The 19,406-nt window shown below is 33.1% G+C and overlaps 2 protein-coding genes across 4 annotated transcripts in view; both read right to left on the minus strand.

The window, feature by feature from the left end:
• The window catches only part of LOC144970636 (trimeric intracellular cation channel type 1B.2-like), a 28,344-nt gene extending 26,553 nt beyond the window's left edge, over positions 1–1,791 (minus strand). The window contains exon 1 of one of the 3 annotated variants that reach the window (XM_078910465.1): positions 1,552–1,791. The gene's annotated coding sequence lies outside the window, so the exon portion shown is untranslated. Of the gene's footprint in view, positions 1–843; positions 1,140–1,466; positions 1,516–1,551 lie in introns of those variants that run through there. The other 2 variants (XM_078910498.1, XM_078910481.1) reach the window with 2 other exon arrangements.
• A 4,232-nt stretch (positions 1,792–6,023) lies between these two features.
• LOC144970658 (peptidyl-prolyl cis-trans isomerase Fkbp12-like) lies at positions 6,024–18,656 on the minus strand. The gene is made up of 5 exons (XM_078910510.1): positions 18,390–18,656; positions 17,404–17,451; positions 15,134–15,223; positions 13,344–13,366; positions 6,024–12,778 (listed from the first exon to the last, which is right to left on the minus strand). The coding sequence occupies exons 1-5, from the start codon at positions 18,424–18,426 to the stop codon at positions 12,650–12,652; spliced, it is 327 nt and encodes a 108-aa protein (XP_078766636.1). The 5' UTR covers positions 18,427–18,656; the 3' UTR covers positions 6,024–12,649.
• Positions 18,657–19,406: the final 750 nt, after the last annotated feature.

Below are 19,406 nucleotides of genomic sequence, written 5' to 3' on the forward strand. Positions count from 1 at the left end.
TGCTTGACTTCTTTCAACTAAAAAAAAAAAAACAAAAAACAAAACGACTTAGATCATTTATCCCCAAATTCATCGCTTGCTTTAAAGGTGCCCAACTACATGTCGTAAATGACCAATAAACGCCAATTCAGTCATTACAGACAAAACTGCACGTGTAATAAATAAATAAGAATAAAGTAGCTACACACCAATTCCAAGAACACATTTACACTACTTACACATTATAATGATAGGATATAAAACGTTGTCTCGTTCCGGCACAATAAGGGATTGGGAAGGTTGGTCGCGTTTCATTCCAAAAAAAAAAATAAAAAAAAAAAATAAATAAATAAAAATTAATTAAATAAATAAATAATATATATATATATATATATATATATATATTATATATATATATATATATATTATATTATATATATATATATATATATATATACAAAAGTCTGCCGAGGCAGGGATCTTGTTGGTCGTGGATTCCCGTGGACGAACAGAACAACGTCTCTCACTCTCACTCCCATATAATAATAATAATAATAATAATAATAATAATAATAATAATAATAATAATAATAATAATAATAATAATAATAATAATAATAATAATAATATCTAACAATAATCATAATCATAATAATAAAAATAAAATTTAAAAAGGAAACGAGATAGATGGAGGTAAATAGATAGATAGATAAATAGATAGATAGATAGATAGATAGATAGATAGATGGATGGATAGGTAGATAGATAGATAAAGAGAGAGAGAGGGAGAGAGAGAGAGAGAGAGAGAGAGAGAGAGAGAGAGAGAGAGAGAGAGAGAGAGAGAGAGAGAGAGAGCAAACCGACCTCAATTCAATGTTAATGAAAAATAACAGTTTTCCTCAGAGCTAGCAATTCAAGCGAATAGAATAACAAGTGTTGATGCTATGCGTAGGTAGAATACAACCTCCGCCATCCGGATTTAACGTACAGACACATAAAACTATGTGCACTCTTAAACGTTTAAAGATGAATGAAGTTGGAGTCACCTAGGTCATTGTTATTGTGTATTGCCATCCGTGTTTATCAGCAATTCTCACTAAACGGTATTAACTAGATTATAAACGTTAATGTTTACACAGATTTGTGTGTTGGTTTCGTTATATTTCTGGATGGCAATGTTGTGAGTTTCTTAGCCAAGCGCACAGCACCTATAGTCTGATTGATATATGTGACCCCTCACTTCAAAACGGTATTAAGTCGGGACGACCAAGATGCTGAAAATTAAATTTGTAGCAAGAAACATCAGACTTGGGTTGAGTTTATAAACGTTATTGAGAAAAATGAATATCATATTTCAGGTTGCTGAATACCAATCATTCATAATTTTGTCCAGTTTAACTTTAATTTGACTTTTTAGCATCTGGTTCATCCCGACATAATACCGTTTTGAGACGTTGGGTCACATATTATAACTACTATATTATAACCATTAAAATGGTTATCTTAAAACAATAACAAAGAGCTGAGTGATGTCCAGAACACACCAAGAACGCGTTTACAGTTTACACTTACAGATAATAGGCGATGACGGCAATCAGTCAGTTACTCCTTGAGCCTTGGACATCCAGAAGCAAATGAGATAACAACTGAGAGTCCCCTAGCGTACACTACTATATTATACTTCACTTTCAATACACTTTTACTACGAATACACACGTAGGAGATACACGCATATTTCAATATGTATGAAATACACACTGCCTCGGGCTACTAAACACACTATCCTTCACAATGCGTGTTTTAGCTGTTGGCGTGTTAGAGCAATCATTTATAATTTACATAATAATATTGATAGACATCACGACATACAACAGCCCCCCCCCCCCGGACTTCCTCCCTTTCATAATACAGGTGCTCACTGTGAGATCTATTCGACCGAAACAATGCTTTATGCCTCGACAGATTTATAACATCATGATATTGATTTCCAACAAAACAAAAACAAAAAAAAAAAAAAAAAAAAAAAAAAGGGGGGGGGGGGGGGGGGGGGGCTGTGAAGATAAACATGTCAACTTCAATTCAATGTGACGGTAAATGATTTATAGTGAAATTATCATTTAAAGTGAATTGATTAACATATTATACGTGCGGCTTTGTGGTCTAAGAGGTAATACACTCGCATTTGGACCGATGGGTTCCAGGTTCGAGTCCCACTCTGGTCAACGCAAAATTGTATCCTTTGAAAAAGATTCTTTACTGACATTCTCTCACCGTACTCAGGTGTAAAATGAAAGCCGTTAACAGTAACAGCGTTGTCTCTGTCGAAACCAATTCTAATATCGCCTAACCGGCGTTATATTTCATCCTACGTGTTAAATGTTCCTGTTGGTTTTGGATTCCTTGTAAAGCGCTTTGAGCACGCTTTGCTTTATATAAATAAATGCTCATGTTTAAAAAAAGAAAAGAAAAACTAATAAAGAAACGCTGAACAAACAAAATGGTAATGTATCGCTTCGATCAGTTTGCGATATTTTTGTTGTTCTGTATTAACTACTAATAAATAATAATGTGAAGTTGAATGTAAGCTTCAATTAAATTACAAAAAAAAAAAACAGATCAAATGAACGTTTCGGGTTTCCCATTTATCAACAAAACAGGATGAATGAGATGATGTGGTAGTGGCGTAGTTAAGATGAATAATTATTCATCTTAACTACACCACTACCACATCATCTCATTCATCTGTGGTGTTTCATTCATCCTGTTTTGTTGATAAAGGGAAAACCCGAAACGTTCATTTGATCTGTTTTTGTAATTAAAGTGAAGCTTACATTCAACTTCACATTATTATTTATTTCTTCGAGCCTCGAGCAGCAACATTTACATTACCCTGTATTAACCACTGTGTACTATATTAAGTCATTTACTAGACTAGTAATAAAGGACATTCTTGAGGGTAGAGTTGAGGGGAAAAGAGGAAGAGGCAGGCCAGCAAGAACTTGGATGGATGATGTGAGGACATGGACAGGATTGTCGGCAGCCGAATGCAGTCAGCAAGCCGTCAACAGGGAAGATTGGCGTGTCATTTCAAGTCGACCTCAACCCATGAGATGACACTGGAAGAAGAAGAATAAATGACTAAATCTAGTTCGCTTAAATAAATGTGGACCCTGAGGTCCGGGAAAAGGTTAGTCAATTCACTAATGTTGATAAATGTGACCCACCGTATCAAAGCGGTATTATGTCGGGGTGAACTAGAAGCTAAAGATTGATATGTAAATGTAAGCACAAATTATATGAAACTTTGGCTTAATTTCTTTTCGTTATTATGGAGAGTAAATACAATCTCTGGCAGAGCATAAAACTCTGAATTCGCATTTCTCAATAATAATTGAGCTTTTATATAGCGCAGTATCCACTAAACGTAATCAAAGCGCTTTACAATAGGTCCCTGGTCAACAGCAACATTTAACATGTACGATGGGACATGACGCCTGTTAGGCGATATTATAATGCTTCGGACAGAGACAACACTGTAAACGGCCAGGTACTCATTTTACACATGAGTACGATGAGAGAATGTGAGCAAGAAGCCTTTTCCGACTATGCACAGAGCGAGGCTCGAATCCAACACCTTCCGATCCGAAAGCGAGTGTCATACGCACAATCTCACCATTCTATACCTATATTCACTTCTCAGGGCCCAATTCCTCCCGGCATTATACCGTTTTGAGAGAATGGGTCACAAATGATTTTTAAACATATGATAGACAGCAATTTCAATTCATATCTCTATAGATAGAACGAAGTTGACTTCACTCGGGTCTTTGTTATTGTTTTTTGCCATCCGCGTTTATGAGTAATTCTCACTAAACTGTATTAACCAGACTATAAACGTTCATGGTTACAAATAGTTTTGTGCGTTTATCCGTTATACTTCCGGATGGCAATGTTGTGAACTTCTTAGCCAAGCGCAGACTATCCATAAAGACTGATTGAAATTTTTGGAAAAGTTTAACAACTCACTGCTCTGGCAGCTTGATATTAATATTATGCATTTCGATAATAAGATCACAACTCGGTCATCACCACAGACTTCTTGGACTCCTGTGTAATCTGTGGTCATCACCACAGACTTCTTGGACTCCTGTGTAATCTGTGGTCATCACCACAGACTTCTTGGACTCCTGTGTAATCTGTGGTCATCACCACAGACTTCTTGGACTCCTGTGTAATCTGTGGTCATCACCACAGACTTCTTGGACTCCTGTGTAATCTGTGGTCATCACCACAGACCAGTCATCACTGACTTACCTCCGGCGGACGTTCTTCCGTACTTATCCCGTTTACAACAAGAGTCAATAAAATGTAAAATAAAACACACGAAGTAAGTATCTAGCGATAAATGTGACCCATCGCAAAAACAAAAAAAACAAAAACCTAACCCCCCCCCCCCCCCACCCCCAACACACAAAAAAAAAAAAAAAACAAAAAACAAAAAACAACATAAAAGGGATATTATTGTCGTAATGACGAGTTAAAAGTGGAATTTATGGTTTACAATATGAAATGTGAAAAGTGTGTGTTAGTGTTATATCGAGGAAGGAAAGAAAAATTCCTACTTTAAAAAAAAATCAAAACAAAAATCTCATTTAAAACGATGAATTTACTTTTCAGCACATGTTTCAACCAAACACAGGTTACCCATAAAATGACTCATCGCTTCAATAATATTATGGTATCATTGTATCATGTCTGGTGAACCAAATGCCGAAAAGTCACTGTTTAAAAAAGCATTTATATAGAGCAATATCCACTAAAAGTGCTCAAAGCTGTTTGCAAGAGGTTCGCAAGCCAACATAATAAATCAAAATATGCTTTCCAATTGTTTGTTTTTGTTTTTACGTTAAGGGTTTTACGGCGCTTGCATCACATTTAGGTCATATTAGCGCCTGTAAAAAGGAAGAAAATTGGATGTACAGTTAAAAGGACTTGAGGAAAAGGTAAGAAAAAGGGGTATGGTTCAAATATGGAACAGATGTAGATTGCAAAAGCACACTATCAGTGTACTTAGTTTGAGATCACCTAAAAGTCTCACCCAGACACCAGCACAAGATCCCACTAAGAGGAATACACTCACATGTTTACAAATCAAATGTTAAAAATGAAAAAATAACAGTGCATAACTGAGAGATGATTTACAAGGAAAAAAAATATCATCTCCAAAAACTATAACTATACACTAGACTGTCTCCCTCCCAGTCAAGGAGTCCGACAAGGGTCAGGACAAAACCAAGTAATCTCATTCCAAGACAAAGACAGAAAACAATAGGAAAACAGATACAGGGGTATAGAAGACACAGCAAATACCTCCCTGCCCACTATGATGAGAGACAAGGTTGATATTTCCGCCCAAGCATCACAGTGAAGTCGACTTCCATTCCTCCTCCTCCTCCTCCTCAATTCCTTTGTCACACTCCTTTACAAACGATCAACACACTTTTCTAATGAATTATGAGGCATTTGATTATCCTCCATATTTATTAGGGAATCTTGGTATCATGTGTAACAATTCGGACAAAAACGTTTAAAAAAAAAAGACCTCAACATAAGGATATAGAAATTACATAATAAATCAATATATTCACCAGTAAACTATCTCAACTATCTTCAACTCACTCAACCCTAACACCGACTATGTCCGTAGTTTACCCAGGTTACTTTTACCCCGTGCCTATTTATTACTTTTTTCTGAGAAAACTTTCAAAGTTATTGTTTTTTGGTTTTGTATGTAAATGATAGTTGAATAAAACTATCTATGTACAAGTTCATTTTTAATACGTTTTTTTCCAATTTTGAAAAGTAGCAAAAGTCTCTAGGATTGAGTGAGTTAAAACAAACAAACAAAAAAAAAAAAAAAGAAAAAAAGAAAAAAAAAAAAAGAAAAAGAACCCCCACATCAAGGAACAATAAAAAGCGACAAATCAGCAAAACAAAACAAAGAAAAAATAAATATTTTATAGAAAAACAAAACAAAAACAAAACCCGCTGCGATTGATTTAATCGATGATAATTGTATTTAGATGACATTTTCAATTTGGCGGTGCTAGCACTAATGATTGATATAAGCACCCCACCTGGGGAAAAGATAAAAGATAGTCCAACTTTTTGTTTTTTTTGTTTGTTTGTTGCTTTAGGTCTCTTCCTACACAATTGAGGTTATATGAGAGACCGCTGAAACAAAAAAACAAGCAATCTAACAAAAATAGTACAAATGTAAATCAAAATCATAACCTAAAGATATCATAAGCTAAATTATAAATAACCAAGAACAAACAGGCAGAAGATTTACAGAAAAAAAAAATATCCCCTGTCAAAAATACAATCACAAACCAAAGAAGCAGGATAGGCTAGTAAAGAGAAGAAGATTTTTTTTTGTTTGTTTGTTGCTTTAGGTCTCTTCCAACACAATTGAGGTTACATGAGAGACCGCTGAAACAAAAAAACAAGCAATCCAACAAAAATAGTACAAATGTAAATCAAAATCATAACCTAAAGATATCATAAGCTAAATTATAAATAACCAATAACAAACAGGCAGAAGATTTACAGAAAAAAAAATATCCCCTGTCAAAAATACAATCACAAACCAAAGAAGCAGGATAGGCTAGTAAAGAGAAGAAGAAACGACATCACTATCGGATCGTACACCCATGCGAACATCATAGGTATATGATTCAAGGGTGATGCTCCCATCCAACCACCCGCTAAAGAGAAGAAGAAACGACATCACTATCGGATCGTACACCCATGCGAACATCATAGGTATATGATTCAAGGGTGATGCTCCCATCCAACCACCCGCTAGTCCAACTTTAATATGATAAAAACAAAAGAGGTAAAAAGAGGATTAAGATAATATCAGATTTCTTTATGACAAAACATATCCTCAGATTTTGAAATGTAAATTAATTAATTGCATCCCCCTCTATGGCTTTGTAGAGCGCTCACTTCACACGCAAAGGGAGGGAAATCAATACTAAGTGGAGTCGAGATATTTATCCGACCCCCTGTCCACCTAGCAGTGATTGGGTGGCAGGGTCTGTTAGATCAGGTGGAGAGTACTTTGCGATAGACTAGCGTCCTATCCAAAGTGTAGCAAGAAATTGTTATTGTCTGTTTCATGATATAGAAACTGGGATAAACTCCGGCTCCATGGGCCTACTGGTTCTGGACTACTATGGCTTTAAGCTGTTAGCTAAATCATACTTCAAGAACATCTGAACACCTTTTATTGTAACAATGATCATCTGTATAACAATAGGCAAACAGCTTTAGATTCAATCTATTAATGACAAGCTGAGATTCAATCTATTAATGACAAGCTGTTACAATGATAGATTCTTTAAAAACCTTACTCCAATTTCATTTGCCTTGTAAATAAAGAAAAGCAGTTTCAACGAAGAAGACTTATTTTTTCTTTTTCTTTTCAAAATGGCTTGATGTTTTCAACAACTCCCCCCCCCCGAATAAATCAAACAAAACCAAACCAGATTAAAAATACCAAAAACAAAAACAACAGCAAATTCAAAGGCCAAAATCAAAACAAAACACAAAGCATGCTCACCATTAACAAATACAATTTCATTATTTAATAGTCTTGATTTTCCATTTTGGTATAGACTTACTACTTTAAAAACAATCAAATTATGTTCCGATGAAAAATTTGTCAATCCTTACAATTTCAATCTGCATTTAAGGTAGAATACGATCTCTTTAAGTGTACCAATCCACCCTTCCCTGGAACACATAACATTTTAAACGAGGAAAATGGGACAGCCTATTTGGTGTAACTAATCTATTGCAAATGTTTTGAGGATGAAACAAAGACATACATTATATTATGAGTACTTGAAATTCAATGAAATAAAATGATATAAACTTACATTGTATCAATCATAAAACATAACAACAAATATAATATTGCAAATATACCAAGATATCTTTGATGAGTCAGACCAATCATAAACCTTTCAACACACAACTAAATTGCATTCTTACTCTAGAAAATATGATGCTGCGGTACTCTAAAAAAAAAATAAAAGAACACATTTTAAAATTTTTGTCCAGAAAATTCATCTTTTAAATATCAATCAATTAAAATGAACCTTATCTTGTTTAAAACTCTCAAACCCGAGTCTCCTTTAAGTCCCAGGTTTGAGAGTTCTAGACAAGATGAGGGAAATTTGAAGGACAAGTTTTTTGGCCGAAATTTTTAAAACGTGATTTTTTTTTTTTTTTCAGAGTAGAGCAGATATATATTGAATATAATATATTAGAAATCATAATACATCATACATGAAAGCAATTCACAATTCATTGTCATTCTAACAAATCCTGACCAAGGAAAAAATGATATTATTGTACACCTAATGCCCGAAGTCTAATGAGTGTGAACGTTTTCATCAAGTCAAAATATTAATCAGCTTTTTTTAAAAACGATTTATATAGTATACCATCTAGAAATCAGTCAAGTCTCACCCATTATTATTATAAGACTCAATGGCTCATATCATATCAATATCATTTAATAGTCAACACGAGTTATATTTACATTTATATATACCATCCCAATACAGCCGGATGACTCCTTAAAATCTATACTTGAAAAATGGAATGATGCTTTTTGGTGAATTTCTCCATCATTCATGCCAATTTCATTCACTAAAAAGAATGAAAAGAAATAGTTTGGCACTCAACTGTGTGACTTATTTTGTTTTTAACATTTTATAACAGCCACTGCAATCCGTCATGAATCCCAGTTAAGAGATTAAAACATTTTGAAACCTACATGCAGGATGACTGAAAACTCTAAGGTATGCAATACCAATATTCTGACGAGTTACAAATGACGAGTTATTATAGACAAAATGTTAAATAAAAGAAATGAGTACGAAAAAATGGTAGAATCTTCATTTTACCTATAACTCCAAGCAGACAAAATAGAGATAAATGTTAATAATCTTCTTTCTGACATTAGGAATCTTAAAGTTTGAGCTCAAATTCTGTACTAAAACAGCATTATCCATACGTGTTGAGATAAGTGAATAAAATTAGGATAATGAAAATGGATAATATCCTTTCAATAAAATATGAAAACTGTATTATCAAAATAAATGCAGTCCAACCATATAACCGTAATACATTAGAGAAACCATTTTTGAATTACCCATGCTAAATTTTAAATATGACAGACACTTTTTCATTCAAGTTAAAAAAACTAACACTTGAAACTTGAGGGTTCAATTTGTTCATAACACCATATTATGTTTTACAATCAGAGAAAGGAGATCAATCAATCATTTGTGAGGGTCTGATTTGAAGGGAACAGAGAGCACAAGGTAATCTAAGTCTTCAGTCGTTCTTGATCCGGTATATAAAGTAATCGTGTACATGTCTGCATCACGATGACAGTGAATGAAAAATGAATTGTTGTAAGCAGCCATTCACATTAAAATATTAATCAGACCTGTAAATATTGGAAAACATCAAAGTCTGAACTTTTTGTAAACTTAAATTTGCTTTTTACACCACTCTCAATAGGTTTTAGGTCAGCAGAATGGTCGACAAAATCTTCTGGTACTTTGAAATTGAGGCAAACCAGATTAAGATTTTTAAGACAATGTCATTAGTGAATCCGAAAATCAAAAGTTGAGAGTAAAAATGGAATTAAAATCCCTTTTCCCTTAACTTTGTACAACTGCAGTATAATAATAATAATATCAAGAATTTCATAGTTGAGAAAAAACATAAGTTGAGCTTTTGTAGTAGACTAATAATAGCACAGATACTCTGACTTTTGTACGAGGGAAGCTACTAGAAGTGAAGTTTGCATATTGACAATGCTCCGCTGAGATTGGGAGGATGGACAGGGAAGTGGGAGGTTGGGGTTGTGACACTTACACAATAGTGGTAGGAGAGGAGTGTTTTGCTAATTCATTTTTCAAAAGAACTTTTCCAAGAAATTGAAGAAGGGCGGTGGATCAATTGCTGACCAATACTGGTCAGTTGGACTTCCGCTTTTAGTCAGAGGATTTACAGGTCTGATAATAAACTTTTTTTTTTTTTTGTTTGTTTGTTGCTTTAGGTCTCTTCCAACACAATTGAGGTTATATGAGAGACCGCTGAAACAAAAAAACAAGCAATCTAACAAAAATAGTACAAATGTAAATCAAAATCATAACCTAAAGATATCATAAGCTAAAATATAAATAACCAAGAACAAACAGGCAGAAGATTTACTTACTTTTTAAAAAAAAAGAAGGAAAATTAAAAGAAATTAATACGGCAGAGAATATTTTCAATTGTCGTGTACTGCACTTATTTCATCACAACAGTATCTATTACTAAATCTAGTTTATCCACACATTTCTGGCAATGGATTCAATTTTACTAGCACTAAATGTATATCACCCAAGTTCTTTTTCAGGCACTGAATAAGTTTGTGTTAACATTGCACTCACATCATTTTAATGAAATGTTTTTCTTTAGAGTAAATCGATGTTCTAGCACTGCAATAATTTTATCAATAATATTTCAAGGAAAACATTTGTTTAAAAGCATTCTATTGCTCTGCTTTTATTTTGCAAAAGTACATTTTCTAAAACACTTTATTCATTTCATCAAATATTTTGTTAGTGGTAAAAATGATAAAAAAAGAAAAGAAGAAAAAGTTTCATTTAATCATTTTTTTTTTACGAACTTTGCATTAATGGCAACCATGCTGTTTCAAACTCGCATCAAAATGCTTTGGAGTTACATGTATGATATACATTCTTCCTTTTAACCACATTGCATTTCCCAGCAAAACATTGAATATATAAGAGGATTTTTCAAATGTTTCAATCCTCTCGTTCTCTTGATGCATGAGAATAAGAGTTTCAAAGGAAACAGTAAAGACAATTAAGGCATATATGATATGATATAAGTGTTTGATGGATTCTCCTGGGCTTTACAATAGTATTCAGTCTTCCCAGATATTTTCCGTTTTAACAGTCATTTCGTATCAGGGAATTATCTTGTTATTAATATTATTATTATTATGCCTTATTTTTGCTATAAATTTAATTTACATTAGACGAAGATGCCAACTTCAAGAATTAGAAATTATCCAGCACATTCTCCATTTCATGAGAAAAATTGAACACTGTTCATGTTGTGGCACAGTATAACTATTTAATACTAGGAAAATAGTGGATTGCCATTAATACACAGTTTTCATACATTTTGAAATTGCATTCTACTTTAAAAATTCATAATTTTCGTAACAGTTAGCATTTCTGAATTACAATTTCTCATAATGATCGAAGAGCAATTTTCCCCCCCAAAAATTGGTAAAATTTTTCCCATTTTGAAATACTGAAGATTATCTCTCTTTATTTCTATTATTTGACTGTGATTTAAACATTTGATATTAATCTAAGGAAATTGTTGTGCCAACTGATACTTTAAATAAAGTTTAGGATTCAATTCAACTCATGGAAGACAAATCTCAAATAGCCGAAAAATCAAATACATGATGTTTGGGAACTACTCTTCAATTGTTTTGGTTTCAAGAGTTAAACTTGTGGCGCATTTGGCCAAATCATAATTGCCTTCAAAAGGTAGCATTATGATAAACCAATAAAATCATAGATTATAATTTATCAATTCTTGCAATAACTCTTTGGTCATAAATAGGAACCTAGGAAGAAAACAAGAGCATGGGACTAGTTCAAAGTCATAGCGAAGGTATACTCCAGTACCTTTTCGACTTTCTCATTTATTACCATACACAGTGAACAAAAGAAAAAAAAATTGTTACATGGCTAAAAAATTGGAAATTATTAATATATCCACAGGGAGCAGGACAAAATATTGATTAAATCAAACTTTAACTGTGTAGGTGTGAGAAAAATGATTTTGAGAAAATAACCCACAAAACACCAAGTGTCGCTTCAGCAATAACACTTCTTATGTGTGTTTTGATCACATGACTATTCACGCTAAAAAATGGGATTGTAGTTAGTCTCTGTTGGTCACAAGGGTAGGGGAGAAGTTGGGCTTTATATAAGCTAAAAAAACACAGCACGTGACATTTACATGGTTAGTGTTGGACGCCCTCGATTTGAACATTGGGTAACGGCCAGCAAAATAGATGAAAAAAGGTTGTCCTGATAAGCTGTCTCACATTACCAATTGGATAGAAATCAATTAATTCATACATTTAATGTAACTGATACCATTAATAATACCACCAGTATCTGATAACATTAGTCATATCATTACAAGAACCAAAATCAATTGGCTGCACTTTAGGTTATAACTAATATATTTTTCAAATATAGAGACATCATTATTATCACCTGAGATATAAGAGAAAGCTTATTTTGTTGATGAGAATTGTCTACATTCAATACAAATAGAAAAAAATAAATCTTGTTTCAATATATTTATCTTGTACCTATACCATACAGATGACTGCACTTCAGATTATAACTGATATATATATATATATTTCAAATATAGGGACATAATTGTTATCACCTAATCTATTAAAGAAAACTGATGATGTTGATGAAAATGGCCTGACATTTGTTGGTGGGATTGGTTATTTGGAGTCATTGGTCACTCATTCCAACTTGATCAACTCAATATCGAAGACGAGCGTGGCATTTTTGGGGATGGCACCTGGGTAACCCCTGGGACCGTAGGCATAATCAGAAGTGCACACTAGTTTGGCTCTCTCACCTTTGCTCATCTGTAATCAAATATGAAATGTAAGGCAGGTTTTAAGAGATTTTTTCATGTCAAAGTACACAGTACACAATAGAAGAAAAATAAACTAAACAAACTGAAACAAGTGTTTCCAATTGTACCCCTAAATTAAATAATTTACAAATAATTAACAAATCAATTAAAAGTCTCATATTAAGACAAAAAAAAAACAACAAAAAACCCCTAACAAAACTTGAGCTATTATATAGCGCAATATCCACTAAAGGTGCTCAAAGTACTTTACAAAGAAGCTTCAAAGCGCTAATCCTCCAGCCGCCATCTGGAATCTAGAATCAAAAATAATTATACGTCCCATGTTAAAAGGCAGTGTAAAGTTCAGCCTTTTGAAAAAGCTATCATTATTGTTGGTTTTACAGCTGAGTGTGGTGTGAGAATGAGTTCAATCCTTTTCAAAGAACTCCACAGTGTGCCACCACTGTGAAAATCAAATCTGGGACCTACAGGTCGAACCAGGGGGTTAAACAAGTAGGAAGGCCGGAGTCACACCACAAAGCCAATTGAAGTAATACACAAAATATGACACTCACCTTTGCTACTCCTTCATCCCAACCTGAGGAAAATTTTTTTTAAAAAGAAGATTCGTTATTGGTAATTGGAATTATATACACTGCAGCTATTGAGAGACAATCTCTGTTAAATTTTAGAACCAATCATACATTTTGATAAAAAATAATCTAGGTGAGTTCATTGGAGGGTATAATAATACGATTCTTTAACTGCTGCTTTTGAAATTTTGAACTAGTTCCCAATGCATGCTATCAAAGTTGTGCACCGACATTGACAACTTGTTCCAATTTTCAAACGTAGAAGTTCAAGAATCTTATAGTAAATTCTACAATATGTAACAGTTAGGTATTGTAAATAATTTAGGAACATACTTGATTTTGCAGCAAAACAAAAAAAAGAAGAAAAAAAAGGGATATTGCTTTACGCTGAATTTGTACATGCCATTAATATTAAACTAGCTTATGAGAGAGAGAGAGTGTGAGAGAGAGAGAGAGAGAGAGAGAGAGAGAGAGAGAGAGAGGAGAGAGAGAAGAGAGAGAGAGAGAGAGAAGAGAGAGAGAGAGAAGAGAGAAGAGAGAGAGAGAGAGATTGTTTTTAAGGGTTTTACGGCACTGACAACACATTTCAGTCATATCAGCGCCAGTAAAAAAGAAGAAAATGGGATAGTAAAAAGTTATAGAATTACAATGAAAGCACACAAGAAAAGGTAAGACAAAGGGGAATTGAAACACATAGGAAACAGATGAAGATTCCAAGAGCACACTGTCAAAGAACAGTTTGAGATCAACTAAAAGTCTCATCCAGACAACAAGTACAGGTCCCGACTAAGAGGAATACGCTCAAATGTTTATAAATCATATTATATACAATATATAATAAACAAATCATAATACAATTCATAACAGAGAGATATGATATACAAGACAAAAAAAAAATCGCCCAAAACTCTATCTATACATTTGACTGTTTCCCTCCCAGTCAGGGCCAGGACAATACACAGTAATCTCATTCCAAGATAAAGACAGAAATCAGGTTGGAAAATAGATATAGGGGGATAGAAGACAAAGTAAGTGCCTCCCTGCCCACTATGAGAGGTCAGGAACCCCACCCAGAGAGAGAGAAAGATTATATATATATATATATATATATATAAATATATATATATATATATATATTATATATATATATTATATTTTATATATATATATATATATATATATATATATATAGATGAACAGTTTGGCTATAAGTCGGCCTACCACAGGTTGAATTACTCATATGACCACTCCTGTAAAATAAAGACTAATAGCCTAAGTAATCTCGTAATTCAACTGTGAACATAAAACATTCCACTCAACAGCCAACTAAGTAAAATTACAACAGACATATCCCCTTCCTGTCCCCAATGAAAGAGTTAAACACCATTTGCTTGAATGTAAACCCTTTGAAGATCTCAGACCCCCCCCCCCCCCCGACCCCACCAATTTCAAGAATCAAAAATGCAACATTGTAAGGTCACCTGGAGCAACTACAAAAGACATCCAACTTAAATATATGGTCGCTGGTTCAGATAAGTAAGAAGTTATTGAAAACTTATGAAATGTAATGATAATGCATCAAGGTCTGCCCCCCAATCCCACTTTTTTTTGGTTTACCATATATAATACTTTTGACAACTTCTTTTCCAATTCTAAATTTGAAAGGGCTTCCTCATCCCTGGATGTCAACGACTAGGCGACTAATGCGACAAAGTCTGCCCCCCAATCCCACTTATTTTTTAAAATTTTTTTGTTCACCATATATATAATACCTTTGATAACTTCTCCTTTTCCAATTCTAAATTTGAAAGGACTTCCTCTATCTCTCGATGAGTCAACGACTTGGCCTGATGTCAAGGATGCTGAAAATTGATGGGGAAAGAGAGTGGATACAATGATAATCTACGATATATTGCATCAAACTGGTACAATGCAAGCTATTTAATTGGAACAGCACCAATATGCAGAATCTATTTCAATTAAGTGGCATTTCATTTAACAGATTCCTAAACTGGGCTCCATAATTGGACCAACGCATCAAAACTACACACCCATCTATTGTATTAGTATTAGCTTTAAGATATGGCAATACAGAGCATCCTTTCATTCACTTCTCTAAAATATTCTTCCCTTTGTCATGATTGTAGATCAATTAAAATGGGTAACGATCTGTTACAACCACACATTTATTTATGATAATGATGCTATTCCGAGAACATGCCAAATAAGTAAACAAAAAAACATGAATCCTGTTCCACCATAAACTACGATGTTTAATACAACTAAACTATTGCATCACTATCTGCGTTCTCATGAATCATTTGTTGCTGCTCGAAACGGTCAAATGGATAAAGTATACCATATCACCATATAAATGGGAATAGCTGGTGATAGTCTCCATGTCATAATTATTTAACAACCAATTTGTTACTTTGAAGAAGTCAAGGGATGATTCCATTCTCATTAATCTTAATAGGGTTATTTATCTTTTTGGTTACTTAGACAGGAAAATTTCTTAGAACATAAGTTAAAGCTCTGAAATCGTTCCAATTAACTGGCATGCATTCCGATTAACCAATATAAATATTGTATAGAAAATAAAGTTTTTGTCACAGACAAATCATTCCAATTAAGTGGCTGCTATAGTATTGGAAGTACAGCTTCAACTGTATTATGTTAGAGAGCAGATGATGCTAAAAATTAATTCAAGCTTAAAATGATCAGACATATGAAAATTTGGGCTGTTGCTGTTTATGGGAATATCTTTATTCTGTTAAAACCCATATAAACTTAACCCAAGTTTTATACTTTTGTCAATCAATTCAATTTTCAGCATCAAAACACTCCAACATAACATCGTTTTGAGAATATGGATCACATTTCTCTTTTTTAAATAAATCATTCATAAAAAATGAGATCGAATGAAAAGCTATATCATTTTATATTTTGTAGAGCAGATAATTACCACTTTCTCTTCAACCTGAATTAGAACTTTTATATCCAATTAATATTCTCAAAGTGTATTCAAAACAGCTACAAGCTAACAGTAACATCAACTTACTTATAGGAGAAGACTTTGTAAGGCATGAATACATTTTGAAATTTTGACAGTTACTGATAAGGAACTCATTTACGTCTCATAAGATGGCAGAATGTGAGTAAAGAGCCTTCTCCATGGACTCAACTTTGCACCACTGACAGCAGGAATTTAACCAGAGACCTATAGGTCAGAAGCCGAGTGTCTTACCACAAGACCACAAAGCTGTACAAAATCTCATGGATAAAAGGAGATAACTTTGTCAGCCAGAGAATAGAACACCTGCTCTTATTAAGTTCTTGTTCTCTCCCTGAAAATTGATTTTTCCTGCCAAATTAATTCCTCTGAATTCCAAGTCTTTTAATCTAATTTCAAATGTCTCAAGTTCATCAATTTGATGTTTAATCTTAATTCATGCTGCATCGCTTAAATCAACATTGTTGTAACAAATTAAGTTGTGTTTCTTTGTGCTGTTCGCTGGTTTTAGGGGATTATAAGTGTTCGCGACACTCTATTTGATAATTTCAGCACCAGTAAAAAGAGAGAAAACGTAATAATAAAAAATTCTGACATAAAGTAATTCAAAGGGGAATGGTTCAAACAGGGAACAGAACAAAGGCTGAATTATCAATACTGCTGAGTTGTAGTCCTTGGTGGTCTTAGTACCAATACGCTATCTGCATGAATAATACACTGAATTATATTTAAATACTTCTAAATAAGGTCACAATTTAACACCTTTTATAAATACATTCTTCATTTTATTTTTTAAATTTAAGTCGAACTTTGATTTATGTCCTGCAAAGATTGACTAAAGTCGTGTTAACTGTATAAACGTGATTAAAAAGTCATATAAAAATATTGTATCAATTAAAGTACAGTGTAAGAACTTGAAACTTGTTAATCATCAAAAGCATATGAAGCAATTCCAATTCAAATTATAGAATAACTGAGAAACATCTTGAGATTTTTAATGGTTCCTGAGGACAAAGGATGCCTAATTACCTGTATAGTGAACCACAACCAACTGGCCTGTTTTGGGGTAAGTAGCACCTAAAGAAAATATACAATAAAAAGGTAATGAGAATCAAATAAAAGACGAGTCTCTCTCTCTCTCTAGCTTACTTGATGACATATTATAAATACTAAATTATAGATAATCTTTAAAATAGATAACACTTAACACTTATATAGCTCATTTCCTACATGAAATTTTGACTCAGTCTGATTAACATTAACTCAAAATATTTTATTACATTTTGTCCTAAGACTATAATTAACCAAGATTTGATTTGTAAATGAAAATAAAGCTAAAATAATGAATTATTGAAAACAAAGAAAGCCAAGTCTAAAAATCAGTTTATAATGGATTAAGTGATTAAGTCATTAGATAACGATTTTCTGTCCAGAAAAAAAAACAACAAAAAAATCAGTGGAAGCCCGAGAAATGCGAGTCTTGATATTAATATTCAAAAGACGCGGATTCTCTAATTTACATATGGAGGGTCAATCATTCGCAAGAATGTGAGAAATAAAATAAATGGACCTTTTTATTACAATTTAAATGGTTAAATATTTATATTCGTCTTTTTACCATCTCAAGAGCATAATGTAAATGCTGCTTTTGATAAATTGTAAGTCTTCTAATTACTGTCTGGTGTTAAATGTTAGTCTGAATAAATCGTTTCCAAATAAAAACATCTAGATTCAATGTTTACCGATCTAGAGATAAATCCATGGTCCATGGTGATATCAATATCAAGAAGAATTTGAAAAGTCCCTTTACTTTATTGTTTAAGTGGTCCTGGAATTTCTCATTCGTCTAATTATAAATCCTGGCAAAAAAATTTAAAGTCCTCATTGGTATTATTGTTATTATTATTATTGGTTCCCACCGATTAAGAACTGTTTGTATTAATAATTAATACCCTAGATAGATAGATATGTCTAGGCTAGGGGCAATTTATAATTATTTGACTTTCATTTCTTACCGTCTCCAGGTTTTAGAATTTCTTTGTCAACCCCCATCGGCCAGCTGAATACATTCAAAGAATGTGCTTGTCCGCACTTAAAATGTCAACGAGTACAAATAAAGTAGGTGATTAATTACAACACAAGCAGAAAAAAAAAAACAAAAGGGGATAAAATATTCTTTAGAACTAATAAAAAATAGTCTGCTGGCTGATTCAGTCTGTCTGACTTCGTCAAAAACAAGAATTTCCGGGAACTAAGTCTGGGTATAAACTAGTATCAGTACTGGGTATTCAACAAAACCCAATTAGTACTTACAAAATGTACTTTCAAACAGAAAAAAAAAGAAGGAAAAATAAAGAAAATGGAAAAGAAAAAAAAAAAAAAAACATTTCAAAAATACAGTTAGCTGTAGTTCCATCACAAACTTAGATCCTTTATTCAAACTTAATTATTTGTAATGACAATGACGTACACGAGAGAGGGTCTGCAAATTAAAGAACTGAACAAGTCTGTATGAAAGGTGACAGACAAAACAAGGAAGAAAAATACAAGAAAAAAAAAAAAAAAAACAAAAAAAAACAAAAAAAACAAACCATCCCACAAAATCAGTCGACCTCGATCGAACCGTGTCATACACACTTGTTCAGTTGTTTATCTTACACCGGTGCCTGCTCGTAAATTTCTTTATTTGGCGAAAACATTCCAACGCTTACAGTTACAGATTATTATATATGTATTCAAAACAGAAATAAATCAGTACACGAAACAGAGAGATGATTTTCACGAACAAATATCATATCCCAAAACAATAACATATACTGTACTGACATTTTGTCTTACTTAATAATAATAAATGAGATTATTTGGTTTTGTACTGCCGGGCCAGAGTCGTCTGAGTCTGTCTTGGAGTTGGAGGGAAATAGTCAAATGTATAATAAGTACTTAGTAATAGTAATATAATGATAGTTATTTTAGTAATTGTTTTTGGATATGATATTTGTTCGTGAAAATCATCTCTCTGTTTCATGTACTGA

This window comes from Berghia stephanieae, chromosome 1, assembly GCF_034508935.2.
Source record: "Berghia stephanieae isolate SIO BIC M18660-M18661 chromosome 1, UCSD_Bste_1.3, whole genome shotgun sequence".
Classification (NCBI taxonomy): Eukaryota; Metazoa; Mollusca; class Gastropoda; order Nudibranchia; family Aeolidiidae; genus Berghia; species Berghia stephanieae.